The 20243-nt window shown below is 28.7% G+C and overlaps 2 protein-coding genes across 3 annotated transcripts; one reads left to right on the forward strand and one right to left on the reverse strand.

The window, feature by feature from the left end:
* The first annotated feature begins 252 nt into the window (after positions 1-252).
* Positions 253-6844, forward strand: LOC145742052 (translesion synthesis protein REV1-like). Of its 2 annotated transcripts, none has more exons than XM_082559796.1 (18): positions 253-413; positions 487-586; positions 722-915; positions 1021-1108; positions 1295-1402; positions 1498-1568; positions 2183-2441; positions 2575-2703; positions 3048-3262; positions 3385-3528; positions 3871-4007; positions 4140-4247; positions 4600-4812; positions 5059-5171; positions 5236-5329; positions 5632-5932; positions 6007-6136; positions 6481-6844. In XM_082559796.1, the coding sequence occupies exons 1-18, from the start codon at positions 260-262 to the stop codon at positions 6701-6703; spliced, it is 2781 nt and encodes a 926-aa protein (XP_082415922.1). In that variant the 5' UTR covers positions 253-259; the 3' UTR covers positions 6704-6844. The 2 variants fall into 2 exon arrangements, with proteins under 2 accessions (XP_082415922.1, XP_082415923.1); XM_082559797.1 differs by having other exon boundaries at positions 2183-2336.
* A 147-nt stretch (positions 6845-6991) lies between these two features.
* On the reverse strand, positions 6992-19678 carry LOC145744151 (coiled-coil domain-containing protein 180-like). Its single transcript, XM_082562269.1, has 32 exons — positions 19298-19678; positions 18779-18925; positions 18262-18399; positions 17967-18120; positions 17381-17505; positions 16881-17015; positions 16406-16535; positions 15831-15989; positions 15554-15676; positions 15335-15463; positions 14702-14862; positions 14269-14434; positions 13811-13895; positions 13247-13351; positions 12955-13036; positions 12592-12767; positions 12330-12510; positions 11578-11724; positions 11296-11472; positions 10817-11000; positions 10552-10662; positions 10149-10387; positions 9944-10034; positions 9667-9776; positions 9280-9379; positions 8985-9089; positions 8761-8851; positions 8368-8528; positions 8173-8265; positions 7867-8023; positions 7514-7723; positions 6992-7369 (listed from the first exon to the last, which is right to left on the reverse strand). Exons 1-32 carry the CDS (start codon positions 19579-19581, stop codon positions 7167-7169), a joined length of 4659 nt encoding a protein of 1552 aa, XP_082418395.1. The 5' UTR covers positions 19582-19678; the 3' UTR covers positions 6992-7166.
* Between the last annotated feature and the right edge of the window lie 565 nt (positions 19679-20243).

Below are 20243 nucleotides of genomic sequence, written 5' to 3' on the forward strand. Positions count from 1 at the left end.
AATAATGTTAATAATTTACTTTATTACGTTGTTAGTTTTGTGTTTTATAAAAAGTAATTATAAATAAAGTATTTTTGATTTGACGTGAATTATCTTTTTTATTTTATAATAATATATATTGTTTTTGAATATTTATGCACTTTTTTCTAGCATTTTATTAATTTGTAAAAGGGTTGTTTTAAAATACTTTACAGATTTCATAGGAAAAATATATATTATTGTAAACTAAATTTTAAAGTTTTAAACAAAACTGTGTAAAATGGGAGGAAGAAATCCACTTCGAGTTAAAGCGGATGAAGATGACGGAGGGTGGTCTTCGTTGGGAGGATACATGAATGCGAAAATCGACAAATTAAATCAACAATTTAATGAAAAATGTAATAAGTTGGAAAAAATTTCAAATCTTTTTGAAGGTAATGCAAATTTCTTGTAAAATCTTAATTTTTTTTGTAAGCTAACACATATACAATTTTGTTTATTATAAAGGCATAGCTATTCATGTAAATGGATACACATCTCCCACTTCTGATGAACTAAAAACTATAATGGCTCAACATGGTGGGAAATATCATTCTTATTATTCAAGGTTTAATAAAGTGTTTAATATTTTGCCCGCTGAGGTAGATTTAGTTAATAAACACTCACAACTTTACATTCCATTTATTATTAAACATTATTTTTTAAATTTTATTTTAAAATTTACCGGTTTTTATTTTTTTAGTACGAGTACAACACATGTTATTGCATCCATACTTCCCCGGTCAAAAATCAAAGAGCTTAAACCCAACCAAAAGGTTATTAAACCAGAGTGGATTGTGGATTGCCTTAAAGAACAAAAAATACTTCCTTTACAAAACTACTATGCGATTGGTCCACAAAAATCTTCAATTGTTGGTTTCATTGATAAGTCTAATGGTGAATATTTTTAATATTATCTCAGTTAAAATAAAGAATTAGTTTTATTAATTTAGCTTCAAAATACACTTTGCTGTGATTTTGTTTAATAATATTTTTTTTTAGTAAAATCTGGATTGGTCACCACTAGTGTTGTATCTCCAGCAGAAAATTTATATGATAAACCGAAAGAAACATTAACTAAAACTACAAGGTATTTTAATGTTTAGTGGAAAAATTAATTTTATGGCTTTATAATTATCCATACCCAGATTTAAAACATAATTTGGATTACTTGTACCTACTTTACGGTCCTCGCTGAATTTTTCTTTTATTTTGCAATCGTTAAAAAAACCCTTACACTTTCATTATATTTAAAAATGATTAATTTATTTTTAAGAACAGTTATTACCCCAACAGCGGATGATAGTTTTTTGTCAGAATTTTATGCAAATTCTCGACTTCATCATCTGTCAACTTGGAAGACAGATTTAGCTGATTTTGTCAGGTTCATATACTAAATACTAAAAAAAATCAAATACTAAATATATAAACTTGTTTTGTTATGGTGAAAAAAAAAATTATCATCATGATTTTGTTAAGGTCATTATCGGAACAGAAAAATTATGAATTATCTGGAAGACAAAGTTTAATGAAATTGGAAAAAATAAATGGTAGATTCTGATTTTTGAGTCAAATTTAAGAAAATACTATTTTAAATATTTTTTGTAATGTGAAAAGAATTCTTTCGCAGGCTAAAACATAAGGTTACATTTGTTAACCGGAACTATTCTTAACTTGCTTTAGTACAACCATATTGATAATATTGATTGACAATTAAACTGCTGATTAGTTTTGAATAAAATTATAAAAAGGTTGTACTGTTTATAGCGTGTTACTTAATGGCATTACAATGAGACAATCGAACCTATAAACATATTTCAAATAAAAGTTTTCTGACTGCTAAATTACTTTTCGTGTTGTTTTTTTAACACTGGCACATGTTTTAACAGTCAGAACACCTGCTACACTTTATGAGGTTGTAGGTTCGATCCCCACTGATTTCATGATGTAGCACTCTTGAGTAAGGCGCTTTAAACAGTATGAGTCCCTGCTGAGCCAGCACTTAATTAGAAGCACATTTCTGGCAATTATATTAACTGATGTTACTCTATGTTTAGGTCGTGAAGTCGACCTTTCCACATCGAGGATAAAGAATTTAAAAACACATCTATGCCAACATTAGTAGTAAAGTAAAAATTTGTTTATCAAAAAAATTTTTGTTTAGATTTTGAAAAACAATCAAAACTTGATTCAAAATGCATTATGCACGTTGACATGGACTGTTTTTTTGTATCAGTTGGTTTACTTTCAAGACCTCATTTGGTTGATAAACCAGTTGCTGTTACTCATCATTTAAATACTTCACCTATACAAAAAAGGTATTCCAATACAGATTTAGACTTTGAAAAGAAATGGTATCAAGATAAATTAGATCACTCCAAGACAAAATCTCAGTCACATGAAATAGAATCAAATAAAAATAAGTATGTCAAAAAAAATTAATAAATGTTTTTTGATGTGTTTTAAATAAAAATTACAGCATTCATTATAAGTTTTAAAAAAAGAAGTTTTTCAAGTACAATTTGTGTTAATTTTTTATCTTTCTTTTGTTTTAAGCACCACAAGTAGTGATAATAGTATACAATCCTTTTCGGATATATCATCATGTAATTACATAGCGAGATGCAAAGGTTTAAGAAATGGAATGATGTATGGAAAGGCAAAGGAACTTTGTCCAGATCTAGTGTAAGATTTTTGTTTTGTTAATTTATTTGATAATTTTTGTCATTTCTATAAGAATTTAAATTCAAGTTTAATCTTTTTTTTTAATTTTAAATTAATTAAAAAAATTTGAATTGTTTAAGGCTAAAATTGCAGCCTTATTGCTCTCTTAAGAAAGGTGTTAAAGCTCTTTGATTATGCTAGCCTAAGAACCAATTAACTTATGTATGAAAATGATAAAAGTAAATTTAATAGGAGTTTAAATGATAAAAATTTAAGGATTAAAGTACTTCTTTTTGCATTAGGAATATATTAAAAATTAAATAAAGAATAAGTTATTAATTTGTATAAACTATATGTTTTTGCAGAGCTATTCCTTATGATTTTGAGGCATACCATGATGTCTCAAAACAACTATATTCTATTCTGTGCTCATACACCCATTCAGTAGAAGCTGTCAGTTGTGACGAAGCATTATTAGATGTCACAAAACTTATCACAGATTCTGGAATTTCCCCTTTTACAGTAGCAAAGCATATAAGAAACAACATAAAGGAAAAAACTGGCTGCAATGCTTCAGCAGGTCACAACAAGGATATATATAATGTTTATAAATGTTAAAGTTTTAAAGTTCGTATTGAATCACTAACTGATTTTGGGCCAACTTTAATTTAAAAAATTCATTTAATATATTTTAAAAATTAGGTATTGGACCAAATATAACTTTAGCTAAGATGGCAACCCGAAAAGCTAAACCAAACAACCAATATTACATTAAAAATAACGAAGCCCAGTCATTCATGCTGGATAAAGTTGTTAAACAACTGCCTGGAGTGGGTTATGTGACATGTAAGTTAAAATTGGATATTTTATAAGCAATCTTGTTTATGTTTTAAAATAATATCAAGTTTATGTTTCTTCAAAAATCTATGTAAACGTAACAAGAACAATTTATATATATTCTTTATTGGGATCATAAAACGATTATTATCTGTTATTACACATTTAGTAATTATCAAGTTAAGGTATTAAAGAATTTTGTTAAAGAATCATATAAGTAAAATTTAATTGGAAAAAAAGTAATCCCTCATTCAAGAATAGTAAACTTTACTTAATCTCAATATATTACAATATTTCTAGTAATAATTATTCAAGTTGATAGCATCATTTACTATAAAATATAACCTTTAGCATCTAGACTGCATGACATGGGAGTAAAGACATGCGGTGATTTACAAAATATTAACATCCACACGCTGACAAAAGAGTTTGGTGTCAAAAGTGGTCAGAAGTTGTTTGACTTATGCAGAGGAATTGATAAAAGAGAGGTATAAGGGATTGATGTCAACTTATTGATGGTACTAAGCATTTCTTTTTTAGAATGTACAGTATTGAGTTTTGGGCATTTTTAGGAAAATTTCTTACATAAATATATTAATATTTATTTAATATTTGGATAGGTATCCCAATCTAAGGAAAGAAAATCTTTTTCAGTTGATGTAAATTATGGAATTCGACTTTCCAGTATCGATGAAACAAAAACTTTTTTTCTGAATTTAGCCAAAGAGGTATATTAAGGTTTACGTAATAACTGTAATATAGAATGTAATATATTTTTGCTAATTGATTAAATTGATAGCTTGTTCATTGTAAATTTTAATGTGTGTTTTTTATAATGATTTGGATATTTTTTATTTAACTTTGAAATTTTGGTGATTGTGCATAATTATGTTATATGGTATTTATGTGTTTAAAAATAGATTTTATTTAAAAAATGATATTATATTATGTTAGTTTGACTCTTCCATTTTGAGTTTGAAATATAGGGGTTAAATAATTTTTGCAAATAAAATTAACTTAACAAGTTTTGCTTTAATTAGTAGTATTAGCACAACTAAAAAAATCGACATTTGATTTTAGGTTTCAAACCGACTTCAAAAGGCTGAAATGAAAGGTAAAAAGCTAACCCTTAAGTTAATGGTAAGACAAAAAGATGCACCGCTCGAATCAGTTAAGTTTGGTGGTCATGGTATTTGCAATAGTTTATCCAGAAGTAAAAATCTTGATTCGTTCACCAATAATTGTGATGTTATTGCAAAGGAAGCATTTGATATTTTGTTAAAACTTAAGCAGGTAAGAAAACAAAATATTTTTTTTATTTTAAGAGATTTTTGGCATCAGGGAAAAATAATGTTTTAAAATTTGTTTTTATTTGTCCAGTTTTTAGTAAATTGATTGGCTTTACAAAAATTATTCCTGTTAATTTGCTATGATCCCAAGGCTTATAAATTGGACATACACGCATATAATTTGTTTTAATTTATATAAATTTTTTAATTAATATTACTATAAATTAATTATGTTTTTAAATTGTAATAGATAAGTGTGGCTGATTTAAGAGGAGTTGGAATTCAAATTACTCACTTAACTTCTCAATCAAATTCAACCAATCAAACCATGTCTTTGCATAGTTTTATGACAACTGATAAAAAGTAAGTAAACATTCATATAAATTTAAAAATAAAATTGTTAAGAATGTTAAAATTTTATTTTTAGAAAAAATAAAGATTTGGAAAACAATAAAAAAGTTTTTAAGTCTGAGCTTGGTACCAAATCAAGTGTTAAAGTCATTGACTTAACTTCACCAGAGGTTACTTATGTTTCTAAGATTTTTATTTTTTGATACTATGTCCTAAACAAATAAAGTAATTACATTAGTTTAATTTACTTTTCAATATTATGTTTTTGACATTTACCAAAGTAGAACTAATAAACAACCTTAAATATTATTAATATAGTTAAATATAATTAGTTAGGTTTTACGTATAAAAATTAATAAAAATATAAAGTAAAGAAAGGATATTTTGTCTTTATATAAACCTTTACAGATTTTTTTTTGATCAAAGATGTATTTTATCGGATAAATTGTTATGTTACTTTTTTTAATTGTAGATCAATTCATTACAAAACAGCTGCAATGCGGAGGAATTTATTGAAAATATTTTAAAACCTGAAAAACAAGTTGAAAATTCTAGCCTCAAAAAAAGAAAAAAAATGATAAAACAATCGCCTATTAAATTAAAAACTTCCAGACTATCAAGCAAAAACTCAAGTCCTTTAAATAGTCCGAAAAAATTAATAACAGACATGTTTAAAATTGTTAGAAAATCTAAAAAGGAGTCAAAACAAATTGATCCTGTTATTGTAAAACAGGAAAATAAATTAAAAGTAAAAGAAGAAATTAAAATACAAGGTTTGTAATATTGGATTTTGCCTTTTGTAGTTAGTTATACAAAATCTTAATTAATAAATGTGTTAATTTAATAGAAATTGCTGATCAATCACCTACCTTAGGTGATGCACAAACAGTAGAAGAAGCTCGGGAAATTATAAAAAATTGGGTTGCTGTTTTTAATCAAGACCCCCCTTTGGATTTTGATGTAAATGATCTTATAAGGTATTTTATATTGGTTTATTAATTGACTATTAAACATTTTATTTTACATATTTTAGTTTAAAAGTTGTGTTTATTAAGCTTTTAATATTTCTATTATTATTAAACACCACATGAGGACATGGGTTTAACCCCCACTGCTTTCATGCTGTAGCGACCTTAAGTAAGAATACCTGCTGAGCAGATACATATCAGGCAATTATAATCTATAATATCCCAAACTGCCAAAGGCAACTCAAGACTGGGTTGGAGTAACTATCGTTACTCTATGTTTAGGTCGTGCAGTCGACCTTCCCACAAAGATAAAGATATATAAAAAAAAATTTATACATATTTATATATTTCAGTTATTTGCTGCAACTAATTAAATCAAAAAATCTTCAAGGTCTTGATATTCTCATTAAAACTTTGAAAAGAAGCATTCAATTTGAAGTAGTAGATCAACCATCCAAAAACCAATTAAAAAATTGTTGGTGCGATATTTTTAACCACATTTTGTCAACTATTCAATCTAATATTGAAGTGAATTATAATGGTGCTAATTTAGGTGTAACTTCATTTTCTACATAACAAGAGGATTAAATGGTTAAGTTTTTATACTAAAAAAATGTTTTTATACTAAAAAAATTTCATTAGATTAAATTTTTATCCAACGCCAACTTGAATTAATTAATCATTTTTCTGCTGCTACCTTTTTATTTTGCACTTAACAACAAAGGGAAAACTATTGTTTTTTGATAGTATGAAAATAAACCAAATGTGCTATGCAATCTATTTAACTTTTATTTACACGAAACTGTTTTTTACATTCTTACTTAGGTTATATTTTAAAGTTAGTAATTTTATTACAGTAGGTTATGTAAATAGTTATATCTACTAAATATTTAAAACTTTTTAAGCTATGGCTATATTTTATATATTAAAAAATAAACTGTTTATAAAATTAAAATTGACATGTATAAAACAATAAAAGTGGCAAAAATTTTAAAAAGTAATACAAAAGACAACAAGTAAAACTAAATCATTATATCGTTTAATTATACAAGTTTTTAACATGTAATGTTGATTCAATCCAGTTGTCTGACCATCTTTTTTCAGCTTGCTGATTTTCTTGAAAATTTTTTTTCACGGTTGCTAAAGCAGTTTGATGAGCTTTACTGTATTGACTGAGCACAAAATCACGTTGTTTAATAATCGAAACATGAGGAAGAGTTGTTGTGTTTGTTGATACTGATACTAAAGAAAAAATACATAAACCTTTAACCAAAGTTTCATGCTAAATAATTTCTTTTTGAGAAGTTTAATATTAAATTTCTAAAATTAAAAGAAGCAAAATTACTTGCATTTAAAAATTAAACACCTTTTAAATGATTTACTTACATGACGAATCTGAGTCAAAAACATCGCTTTCTTCTGTCTTTTCCTGAGTAGGTAAAGACAGAATTGTCAAATCACATGGGGGCCATTGTTTGGGCCCTCGCTCGACAATTACTTTTTCCCCGAACCGTGGGTCAGCAACTTCACCAATGCTAAATCCTTGATTTCTTCGCCGAAGAAGAACACTTGTTAGCTCTTTGTGAGGGGCAACTCCTGGGTTTTAGAGAAAGTTTCGTTAAAAATAAAACAAAAAATAGATAATTAGTAGATCTGTTTTAAACATCATCTTTATTTGCCTTTTAATCATGCAATAACTTTTGCTATTTTTGTTGCATTTTGATTTTAAATAAACTCACTTCCAACTATGACATCATCAATGGTTATGAGATCATCGAATTGCTGCAAAAGATCATGTGAAATTTGTGAAAGCTGGTACACGAACTTCATTGCACAAAGACGGGCATTTTTTTCCATTTCGTGTGCATGTTCACTTACACCATTTACATGTTCATTCTGCAATAACAGTTTTATAGTTTTATTCAAATGTATTTTATTCACAATAATAGTCAATTGATAATTTTCCCCTTAAATAAATAATTAATATAAAAAATGGATCATTTATTTGCCCAGAGTTTATTCTGTTGGTTTAAGCAAGCACAAACCTGGCGTTTAGCTTCCATTTCTAATAGTTGTAAATACAATTCCTCTTGATCTGGATGACCAAGTGTAGGCCGTAGTGTGTTTTTGTGATCATTCTAATAAATAAATACATTTAAAAAAATAAGTTTTTGTCCTATTTAAAGCAGTCTTTAACCAATTTATTACAACTAAGGTAAAACTGGTTGAAGTGGTATTACCTTTTTAGCCTCCCAATTTGCTTCCATTGTTTTAAAATTTGACGTTATTGTATTTAGTTTGTTCGATAAAAGGTCTAGTTCTTTTTTTAGAAGGTCATTGAAAATAAGTCGAGGTACCTCGCATAAACTTTCCTCAAACTGTCTTAAAAGTACACGAAAATCTGTCCAAAATAGATTTATTAAAAAAAAAATCATTATCTGTTTAAGTTATTGACCGGTCAACTTAATCTGAGGACAAATTAACATGACAACATTTTAACCCTAAAGAGTTAAGTTTATTAAAAAACAAAACAAAAAGAAGGTGTTTTTAGGTTAATTTGTCAGGTTTAGTTCCTGGGTTAAATTGACATTAAAGTTATTTACTAAGTTATTTTGTCTACTTTTTAGACAAACCTTGCAAACTTTTATTGTGAAAGTCTTCAGTTTGATTTTCATATCCTGCAAGTTTTTCAACAACGTTCTTTGCACAAAGATCAAACGAATCCTACAATACATAAAAAAAGTCTAAAATATTTTATTTTTAACTTTATTATATGTAGTGGTAATTGTTTATTTTTAAACCAGGAATATCATTTAACTTTCTCCATCTAAATATATAGATAAAATAATTTATTTACTTGTATAAGTTGTGGTCTAGTGGTTGCCCTATTTCCCTTTTGTTTGTAGTAAATCTCAGCAGTGGACAACATGCCATCTAAACTCTCATGCAAAATTTGATATATCTAAAAACATTATAAAAAGAAATATATATTTAAGTCTTAACCGGCAGTATGCTGTAGTGGTAAGAACACTTGCTACACCACATGAGGTTGTGAGTTCAATCCCCACCGCTCTCATAAAAAAGTTACTTTGTACCCTGTATTTAACTTATAATAAATATAGCAAAATTATCAATTTTTTTAATAATCTCACCTTCACCATGAAGTGATTTCCTTCAGGTGGTTTAACTCCAAAAATCATATATTTTGCTTCAAATTTAGTTTCTCTTCTTCTGTAAACACCTGATGCACCGCTAAAGAAATCATTACACAATAATTAGTTAATTTTATTTATTACATTACCTCAATTATTTTGACTAGCAGCCAGGTGTGATAGTAAGAACAAATTACAAAATAAGGTCCTAGGTTTAATCTCAACTGCTTTTATGCTGTAGCAGCAAAATAGAATGCACAAACTCCTGCTAAGCCAAAATCAGTTAGCAGGATATTAATTCTATAAAATGTACTAAAATAATTTTGAAGTATATAGTTGAATAAAAGCAAGCTAATGAAAACAAATAAACAAAACAATTTAGCACACCCATCAGAAGAAGGTAGTTTGTTGCTTTCAGATTCTGGCATACTACCAGCAATACTTGTTAGTGTTGGTTGTCGTTGATATTTTCCATGTTGTCTGCAACCTACTCCAAACTAAAAAAATTATTTTAAAGAACATTTCTTAACTTTCAAATTAAACTTTTTTTTTTTACATTAAATTTAATAAAAAATGTAAGCTTGTTTTGACAAAGTTGTGAAACATTAAGATTAAAGTACAATTTTTGTAGCAGATGAATTTAACAAACCATCAAAACAAAAACCTGTGAATTTGAAGAAGACGGGGCAATTTTGGTGGTTCCTGTCATAATAGATTTTGTGTCATCTGAATCCAAGTATTTTCCTTTTTGAGCCCTTAATAAAATTTGTTGTTTATTTATGGCAAGTACTGTACATGACGGACTAAATTAAATTACATTTTAACATGTTTAGCAGGACCCTTTTTTACAAAATGTCCATTTAATTAACCTCAATATATTTTTTATGACTCCAATAGCAGAATCATCAGTAGGTTGCCTTCCTCCGACCCTACTTCCTGTAGTTGTCCCCGCTGTACCCAATGTCCCCTGGGTATCAAGCCCCTGTCTACTTTGCCCTTTAGTAGGGCCCCTACTAGGTTTTCCCCTGGACGAGGGAACTAGGGAACCCATTGCAGAGGAAGCAGGGGCCTGGGTTCCTTCAGTATTTAAACTTATTTGTGATTCAATCTTAAAATAAAAAAGTACAGTTTAAAAAAGGATATCATTTTAGGTGAGTTTAAAAAAAGGATATCATTTTAGGAGCAAATATTTGAAGGAAAAACAATAATTACAACAAGATCTATTTATTTAACGAAATATATTTCCAATAATTGTATTACAGTGTCATATACCTTGTTTTCTGCAGGTTTTAAAGGTTTAGCACAATTCAAATAAAGAGAGCGTTGGTAAAGACTGGTCATGATATCACGAATGTATAATCGCAACAATTCTGGAGATACTTTCTGTTAATAATTTATAAAAAAATATATAATATTTTAAATTTACAAATACAAATCTAAATGGTTAACTACAAACTGTTATTTTAGTTAATGCCTTTTTAACCAAAATATATTCAAAATGATGTTTTGTATCAAAAAAATGTAAAACTTTATAAACCTCCTTATCAATATTCGGTCTTTCGCAAGCATCTACTCTTCTTTTCAATAGGGCCAAATGTCCAGCAACTTCAGAAGCCATTCCATTACTATAAGCTACTTCAGTTTTGATGCGAAGTTGAGCATTTGTTACCCATCGTTGTTGTTTCTCAACAAAGACAAGGTCAACCAAATTATTTTGAAACCTGTAAATAATTTCTGTCTTTAAATTTATGCAGTTAATATATATACAAAACACCTAAAACCAAAGTTAACTTTTAAACAAGTTAATTAAATGCACATCTATATATAAGGGGGGTTCATGGACTGCTAGTTGTATACATATTGTCCAAGACAAGTCTTGAAAATTAAAAAAATACAGTTTGTGGTGAGCAATTGAATATTGTCATGACTTTACTATGGCTACTGATTCAATAATTGGCTAAGTGGGTTTAAGTGCAAAACCAAGACCAGACTTATCAAGTGTATCAACAAACTTACCTTTCTTCGAATTTAGCCACTACATCAGAAGCTTGCTCTATTCTCTTCGATTCCATCCCTTCAAGATCCTTCATTACTGCCCCCTCCGCAGCATCCACCTTTTGCGACATCTTATCCAAATTTTTACGAAGAGAAACTGTTTCTTCTGGACTAAAGTTGCCACCTTCAGAGAATAATCTAAAGAGTGAGGAATAAACAGGTGTAAATATTGACAATTATTTTTTATTTTTTTAAATATACTTTAATAATTCTTAAATAAAAAAAGCATATGTTTATACTTACTTGAAGGATTTAACGCAGTGGGCATTGGAATCCCTTAATCTTTGCAAAGTAGAATCAAGTTTTTGTCTGAATTCCCTTAAAGAGGCTTTAATTGTGTCACTGTATATTTCCAGGTTGGATTTAATCAAGTTTGTTAATTCCACTAACCTGTACATATAAGAACAAGTTAAATAAAATAATAATAAATGAAAGGCTTAACAAAATAGGTAACATGAATCTAAATTTGTGTCACATTTTTTTTTTAAATGCACGGGTCAGCATGTTGTAGAAGTTAAAACACTTGACTTTACTACTTAAGTTATGTGTTTGATTTTTACTGCTCACAGGTTATAACACCTTCATATTACACTACATAAAGTTATGGGTTTGATCCCTATTGCTCTCGTGCTGTAGCGCTCTACAAACGGTATAAACTTCAGCTGAGCCAGCACTTAATCAGCGGCGTAATTAGCAAGTAATTAAATTTTCTATAATATTCCAAACTACCAACGATAACTCGAGACTAAATCGGAGTTACAAATGTTACGCTATGTTTAAGTCGTGAAGTTGACCTTCCCACATCAAGGATAAAGATATTTAAAAAAAAAACAATTTAAATAGTACCAATCCCTGCTGATTTTAAAATCAATTCACAGGTAAAATAATTACCAGACTATGAATATATAAAACCGCCAAAGACAACTCGAGACTATTATTTCTTAGCAATCTTTGGTAATCCCTATTATATTTTCAATAATTTTAAATAATATTACTTTGTTGATTTTGTCGCATTTGTGTAAACAGTTTCTAAGCTTTCAACTTTAGCTTTGAACTCCAAGGCATCAATATCATGTTCCTTTGTCATATTTCCAAAGTCGTATTTCAAGGTTGATAATGCTGCGGTTATGCCTCGACAATGTCTCATTACTCTTTCTTTGTGCAAAACTAATTCAGCTAAATACCACAAAATGTAATTGAGTATGTATTAGAAATTTAAAACTATGCGATGTTTGATAAAATAAAATCTTATCTTACCTGCCCTTACATTTCTTACATCAATATCAATTCTCTTAGCTCTAGGGGCATGAAGATGTAATCGAAGATCTAATTCTGATATTAGTTCTTCTTGTTTACTTTTAGCTGAAGCTTCTGCATTGGCAACAGCCCTTTCTTTCCAATTTTCCAAATGGTTTAAAAAGGCCATTCTCACACTAAAAAATTAAATTTGATGTCACAGCTGTAAAGTTTAAATCATTTAGATGTTGGTGAGGTTTTAAAAATTAAAAACTTGTATCATAAACTAGTAAATGATTTAAAATATGTTAAGGACTCTGTAAACTTGTGCCAGAAACAAGTTATATTATTGACAGCAGTTTTGTAGATTAAAAATCGACTTACAAATTAATAAGATCTTGAATGTAAGTTACTTCAATATAAACATTTTTAATAAATTCTGGTGTTGGTTCTTCTTCAAGTGAACCTAATAATAAATTATAATGATAAAATTACAATGAATTTCTAAATGAATTAATTATACTAAATTTTAAGTCAATTTTAGTATATTTTAGGAGATATTAACAATATCAATCTTTAACTTAAACATTATAATCTAGTTTTATCTGTGTAAAAGTATTTATTAACTGATTAAACAAATTTTTTTATAATTATGGTTAAATCAAAATATTATTACCTCCTTCAGTGATAAATGTAAGTGATGTTTCAGTATCATCGCTGCTTAAAGCATCATCATATGAGTAAGAAGTATTCAACTTTGTCATAACATAAAATGATGTTCCTAAATGGTGAATGCTATGTTATATTTTTGAGACATCTTTTTATTTTATTGTTGATGTAGAAAGGCTAAGTTTACAGCCTAAACATTAGGTAACTACTGTTACTCCAACCCAGTATTAGGTTAACTTTGGGAATTTTAGTAATTATCTGAACGTAATTGCCAATAATTAACTTAGTAAAATTCTGTACCATTTATACCACCTAACTAAAAAGCACTACAGCATGAAATCAGGAAGATGGTACCCAGGATTTTATGTAGTAAAGCTTAGTGTTTATTATTTTAACATTTAGGCACAGGATTTTACCTTTGCCCAAATACAGAGCAACATTTAAGCCATAGAAACATGAGATATTTTTCTTTAGTTAACCAACTTTATAGTATTTAGCATTTATTATTCACCCAACTTTAAGATAATTTATATGGTGCATTTTTACAACAAGTGACAAGTGTACAACATACCTTGTTCTGTTGTAAGAATTTCACGAACCACTTTGTCAAATTCACTTTCATCTTCCTCAACTTTTCCCTTTTTCTTTTTTTTGTCCTAATAAAAAAAACATTGAAATAAAAATTATTTTATTGTTGTGACAACTCTGACTAAAGTGCTAAAAAACAATACTATGTGTTATAAAGAATCTGACCTGCCTTACAAATTACTAACTTCAGTTTCTAATTGTTCATCCTCAAAAATTTTTCTAATTTTATGCTAAATGTTCTAACTAGTTTTGTATATTAAAACAATTAAAAAATAAACAACAGATTAGTTGGTTTTTGCCTGTTTTTTTGTGGTTTTGACCCCTTTCTTTGCTTTATTTGCTCTTTTTGTCGCCTTAAAATTAAATCAAAAGAGTACCAGAACCTTGTTTGTATTTTAAAATTAATGGCTAGTTACAAGTAAAAGAAAATATATTACGTACAGATTCTGTTGAATCACTGGAAGATGATGAAGTTATTTGATCCACCGATGCTCGATTTACATTAAAAAACTTGCATACAGCCTCTTCATACTTAACAAGCTCCTTGCTTATCATGTCAGGATATTCTGACACTTTTGTAATTTGAGTTTCATGAAAATCTTCATAGCTGATATTTCAAAATAAAACAGTAACAATAACAACATAACACAATGCTTTCATGCTGTAGCACCTATGGGTAAGGCGTTTACATTATACTATGTTTAGGTCGTGAAGTCGACTTTTCCACATCAAGGAAAAATTTTATTCCCTTTAAATGTAAAAAAAAACAAAACCTAATTGTTTCTATTGTCTATTTAACTACCTTTGCATACCAAGCCAAAAATGGTAACATTGTTTTTAGTTTGGTTTATTTATTTTTAGTCATTTATATTACCCTTCTTTAACATAAGAGAGCATTTCCATGCACTGAGCTAAACACAAGGCTAGTGCTTCATCTGTGCTTTCTTGTCTCAATCTATCCAGTGCAATATCAAGTCTTGATTCCCTTTCTTGATTGTCTCCATCATGCAGTTGTCTTGATTGTTCTAGTTCACTCTTAAAAAGTAGAAACACTTTTAAATTGGCTCGATTAACACTTTTAATTGACTTTTTGGAACATTCATTAAAATGTATTTAAAAATTTTCAATTTGCATTGGCATTTTTTTACATATTTCTTTGTATATATCTTTATTCTCGATGTGGGAATGTCTAATGCGCGACCTAAACATAGAGTAACATTAGTTACTCCAACCCAGTCTCGAGTTGCCTTCAGCAATTTGGGATATTATATGGATTATAATTGCCCGATAATTATTCTGCTAATTAAGTGCTGGCTCAGCAGGAGTTCATACTGTTTATAGCGCCTTACTTAAGGGCGCTACAGCATGAGAGCTGCGGGGAATAAACCCACGAACTCATAGTGGTGTAGCAAGTGTTCTTACCACTACACCACGCTGCCCGTCATATTTCTGTATATTTCTGTTTTATGAATAGACTAAAGATTAAAATAAAGAACTTTGTTTTTACCTGTAGTTGTCGCTCTTGTTTGGCTAACCCTATTTCATGCACATCCCATAGGTGAGAAGCACCTTGGGCAAATTTAAATAATTTACGCAATTGCTTCTCTGTGCGACCAGCAAGTTGCTCTAGTAGTTTCTAAAAAAATTACAAACAATGTCAAAAAAGTGCTTTTGGTGATTTTTTTTGGCTTGATATGAAAAATTAGAAAAAACTATAAAAAATTACATCCATTTTTTCCAGTTTTCTCTCAAATGTTCTTAGTTGGTTCCCCACTAATGGAAGAAGGTGATCATTTACAATTCTTCTCATTTCATCTTCATCACATACTTTAGACAACAGGAGATTTTGCTGTAATTTATAATACATTTATTTATAATAAATTTTATAATCAACATTGCTAAAAAATGTAATGTCCTTAAACAGTTTCTTCAAAAAAATTTTTTATTAAAAATAAAAATTTTAACTGAAAAAAAAAAGAAAATTATTAAAAAAACATTATTACTTTGTATTTTTCTATCTCTGTAAGGCAAATCTGACAGGTTGCTTCATACTTTTCGTGTAAAGATTGGACCATGTGCAAATGCAGTTTGTCAATATCCTCATTTGCCTTCGTTAACCCTGTATTCCACTTGTACACAGATGGTTTCGTACTTGATGGTGGCTGTACATTATGTTAAATTTTATGTTATAAATAGGAAGGAGAAACACTTTCTTATTTTCCAGAATGTAAAACTGTTTACTTACATATTACCAGACATCATTTTACTAAATATAAGTTTTGCTAAAAACCACATGCCCAAAAACATGATTTAACAACATTAGACATTTTTTATAGTCCTGTTTCACAATCATCCCCCTACTCTAACGCTTTTTAAAAAAATAAACTTTAATTTTCTTAAAAACCATCCACCAAAATTTTCACAAAATGATGCTTGCAAAATTTTTTTCAGTAAATGGTTTTTGGTAATTTCAGTCTATACCATAAACAAGTAACTTACCTCAAAAACAGACAACTTTTGACAAAAATAAAAGAACTAGAACTGAATTTAATTAAAAAATTGCAACCAATAAATTTACTTTCATTTCCTTCAGCTTTTCCATCACATTTAATCTTTGTGTGTTAAGTTTCTTTTGTTCTTCTAAAAGTTTTGTCATAACAGCATTTACTTCAGCTGGGTTAGTTACTGCATCACTTGTCATAAATTCCCTTAAAGTAAAAATTGAAATATTACAATTAATCTGGCAGCGTGGTGTAGTAGTCAGAACACTTGCTACATTACATGAGGTCAGTCTATCTCCACTGCTTTTATGCTGTAGCGCCCTTGAGTAAGGCGATGTAAACAATATAAGCCCCTTTCGAGACAGTCTTTAATCAGCAGCTTAATTATCGGGCAATTAAAATTCATAATATCCCAAACTGCAAAAGTCAACTCGAGACTGGGTTGGGGTTACAGTTGTTATTCTATGTTATCAAGAATAAAGATATATAAAAATAAAAAAACAGTAGTTGCAATCATAACTTAATGTTTGTATAGAAAAGTTTTGCATTTACATGAATTGCTTAACAGCCAATTCAGCGTTTAATTTTTTCCAATCTTTTTGTCTTTCAGACCAGATTCTATGTTGGGTTATTTCTCTAGTGATGTCACACTCACAAAGGTTTGTGTCCAGTTTTGCATATGCCCTCCTGTATAAGAATTGATTTAACTAACATGTTCGAAAAAAATGATTGCCTTGATGTTAATGGGCTATACTTAAAATTTTTATTTTTTAATATTTATATCTTTTGCCTTGATTTGAAAAGGTCAACCTAATCAAAGAGTAACAACTGTTACCCCAACCAGTCTCTAGTTGCCTTTGGCAGTTTAAACACTTATTAGTTATAATTGCCTGATATTTTAGCTGCTGATTAAGTGCTGGCTCAACAGAAGTTTATACCGTTTATAGTGCCTTACTTAGGAGGCGCTACAGCATGAGGCAGTAGGGATCGAACCTCACACAACATAACAAGTTTAGTGTAATTTATCATAAATACTAAATCTCTACATTTACCTGTTAGCTAAAATACTTTGATTTACAAGCATTGCATCTTTCTCTATTAACCTTTGAATATCAGCTGCAGAGAGATATGCTATCTTAGTTAAAATTGTAGTAAACTTTTTTAAAACAGCTGCAATCTGAAAAATATCATTCTTTTATAAAACTTTAAGCTAATTTTGTAAATAATATATAACAAAATAACAACTTTGTAAGAAACTAAGTATTACTTCACATGCATAACAAAAAGTTCTAGTTAATATGTTATTGTTATAATATCTAGATTATAATATCTTGACCGGCAGCGTGGTGTAGTGGTAAGAACACTTGCTACACCAAACATGAGGTCGTGGGTTCAATCCCCACTGATCTCATGCTGTAGCGCCCATGAGTAAGGCGTTATAAAAGGTATGAACTTCTGCTGAGCCAGCACTTAATCAGCAGCATAATGACTGGGCAATTATAATCTATAATATCCCAAACTGCCACAGGCAACTCGAGACTGGGTCGGAGTAACTGATGTTACTCTATGTTTAAGTCACGCATTCGATTTTCCCACATCGCGGATAAAGATATATACAAAAAAAAATAACTAGCATACAGTTTGTAGTCTTTCATCTTCCACTTGGTTAAACCAAGTATTTGCACTTTTGATCCATTCCTTTCTAATACAAGAATTGGATTCAATTCGGGTCCATAGTTCATCTAGTTGAGCATAACTAAAATTGACCAGGTTTTCATCCTCAGAAATTTCACTAAAAATAATTGGATTTTTTTAAATGAAAGCGGAATGTTTAATTGTTTAAATTAATTAAAATAATTAGAATTAAAGGTTATTTAAATCCCATTTTTTTCAAAACAATGAATACAAAAAAATTGGTATGGGTGATTATTACCTAAAAATTAAATCTATTTTGTCATCATTTTCTTTAAGTTGTTTTTGTAAGTTTTTCCCAATGGATGTTATTCTTGGTTCCACTCGATTACTGATCATACTTAGATCATGATTCATATTTTCTAATGCTTTTACGTGACTGTAAATTAACAAAAAATATTTATTTTACTAATATTTAAAAAAAAAATTACAACATTTCTATAACAAAAACTACTCGGTCAGGGTAAATAAAAAAAAATATAACATATTTTTGTTGTAAATTTTTGTTGTAAATTTTTAAATGTTAAAAAATCTGTTTGCTATATTTTAAACATAATAGAATACAGATGGCATGACATAAAATATCAAATTAAAGTTGGTATAAGTATATCAGAAAAAGGGATTAATAAACAAAATATCATTATATATTAGGAAGAATACCTTTTCCTAACCAAGCAAACACATTTAGGATAAAGATACAAAATTTAAAACTAAACATTTTTTAAATAAAATAAAAAAGTATATATAAAATATTTAACCGTTCTTTTCTTTTGTTTTCTATTCTTTGTATGACATCAGAGTTAACCTTCATGACATTTATAACATCGGGAAGTCCTTGAACATTTCTCCCCTCGATATCCAATTCTGTTAACTTGGATTTTTGAGCTGCATCAGTAGTAATCTGTCTGTAAAACAATTTTTTTAATGAGACCATTTAAGTCCTAATCTAAGCCTACAGCTTAATTAACATAGAATAACATTACGCATTTTATTTAAATTTTTTTTTTATTCTCAATTTGATAAGGTCAATTCCCCACCACCTTTTTATTTTTTTGAAAAACATTTGTTAACCTGACCAAGTGTTAGGTTGCCTAATGTAGTTTAGAATATTATAGACTTATAAGCAGTGAAGGTCAAACCTATGGCCCTAAAATGTAAAGCTAATTTTTGTAATCACTAAATTATGTTGTAAGCATAGACCAGTTTGGAAAGTAGGGAAGTTTTCGACGAGATCTCGGACATGCAATCAAAAATAATAGTGTTTTATTTTAACTAACCTATACATAACTGGATTTTCTGTTTTTGAGTCATTGGGCATCCCGTCTTTCCAACTTTGTTGTCTTTTTGTCAATATATTTGTAGCTGTGAGATTTGAACAGGTTTTAGGATTATCTTTTGATTCTGTAAAAATGTCTGGCAAAACTGAGGATTGATTTAAATCAGCTGGTTGCTTATTTTTTCGGCTTTTAAGAGATTTTATTAACTGGACCTCAGCATCGAACATCTGCCGATAGACTTTACCACTTTGAAGAACTCGCACTGGGGTGCGCATTTCAGTCATCGTCTTGCCGTTAAATAAAACTTTGCTTATTTATAACAAATTTTAAATGAACCTTTTTACCGACAAATTTTGTAAAGTTAAACTGCTGTGCAAATAAGAAATCTATAAAATAGGTATAATTTTACCAGTTTAGTGAATTACCAGTTAGCAAACAAATATATGTATTTAATGAGGTTTACTTACTATTATTATTATTTATGTAAAAATGGTATTTTCCAGAAAATTTTATACAAACTTCTGTATTATTGATATTTTGATAGCCTGCAAAATGTTTAACCATTTTTAGCAATATACATCACTTTATAACGCATTTGTTTTTGTTGCCTAAAACCGAACACTTTAAAACCTACGTTTTTTATTTTTCGAAATTTAAGAATGTATATAAAATTAAAAAATATTCAAAGGAAAAGAAAGACAACATAATTTGCACAATAATCATTAAAAAAATTATTGATTACCGAATATTCTATTTCAAATATATACTATTTAAAAGCTGTTCATAAGGACCATTAATACGCAAATAATATTTTTCGCGGGGATTAGAACATAGAACTGTAGAATGTGAACTGTTTCGTTGTTTAAAAAAATAATCCTCGGCCGAGGTGTGTGCAGCCTCAAGCAGAATTGACTTGTTACCTTTTTTACACCCAATTACAATTTCT

This window comes from Corella eumyota, chromosome 2, assembly GCF_963082875.1.
Source record: "Corella eumyota chromosome 2, kaCorEumy4.1, whole genome shotgun sequence".
Taxonomy (NCBI): Eukaryota; Metazoa; Chordata; class Ascidiacea; order Phlebobranchia; family Corellidae; genus Corella; species Corella eumyota.

Coding starts and splice junctions, on each gene's coding strand:
- LOC145742052 (XM_082559796.1), top strand. CDS start 260: ATGGGAGGAAGAAATCCACTTCGAGTTAAAGCGGATGAAGATGACGGA. Junction 1,109..1,294: donor ACATTAACTAAAACTACAAG/GTATTTTAATGT, acceptor TTTATTTTTAAG/AACAGTTATTACCCCAACAG. Junction 4,248..4,599: donor TTCTGAATTTAGCCAAAGAG/GTATATTAAGGT, acceptor ATTTGATTTTAG/GTTTCAAACCGACTTCAAAA.
- LOC145744151 (XM_082562269.1), bottom strand. CDS start 19,581: ATGACTGAAATGCGCACCCCAGTGCGAGTTCTTCAAAGTGGTAAAGTC. Junction 17,016..17,380: donor CAAAGTATTTTAGCTAACAG/GTAAATGTAGAG, acceptor ATTCTTATACAG/GAGGGCATATGCAAAACTGG. Junction 15,677..15,830: donor CAGAGATAGAAAAATACAAA/GTAATAATGTTT, acceptor TATAAATTACAG/CAAAATCTCCTGTTGTCTAA.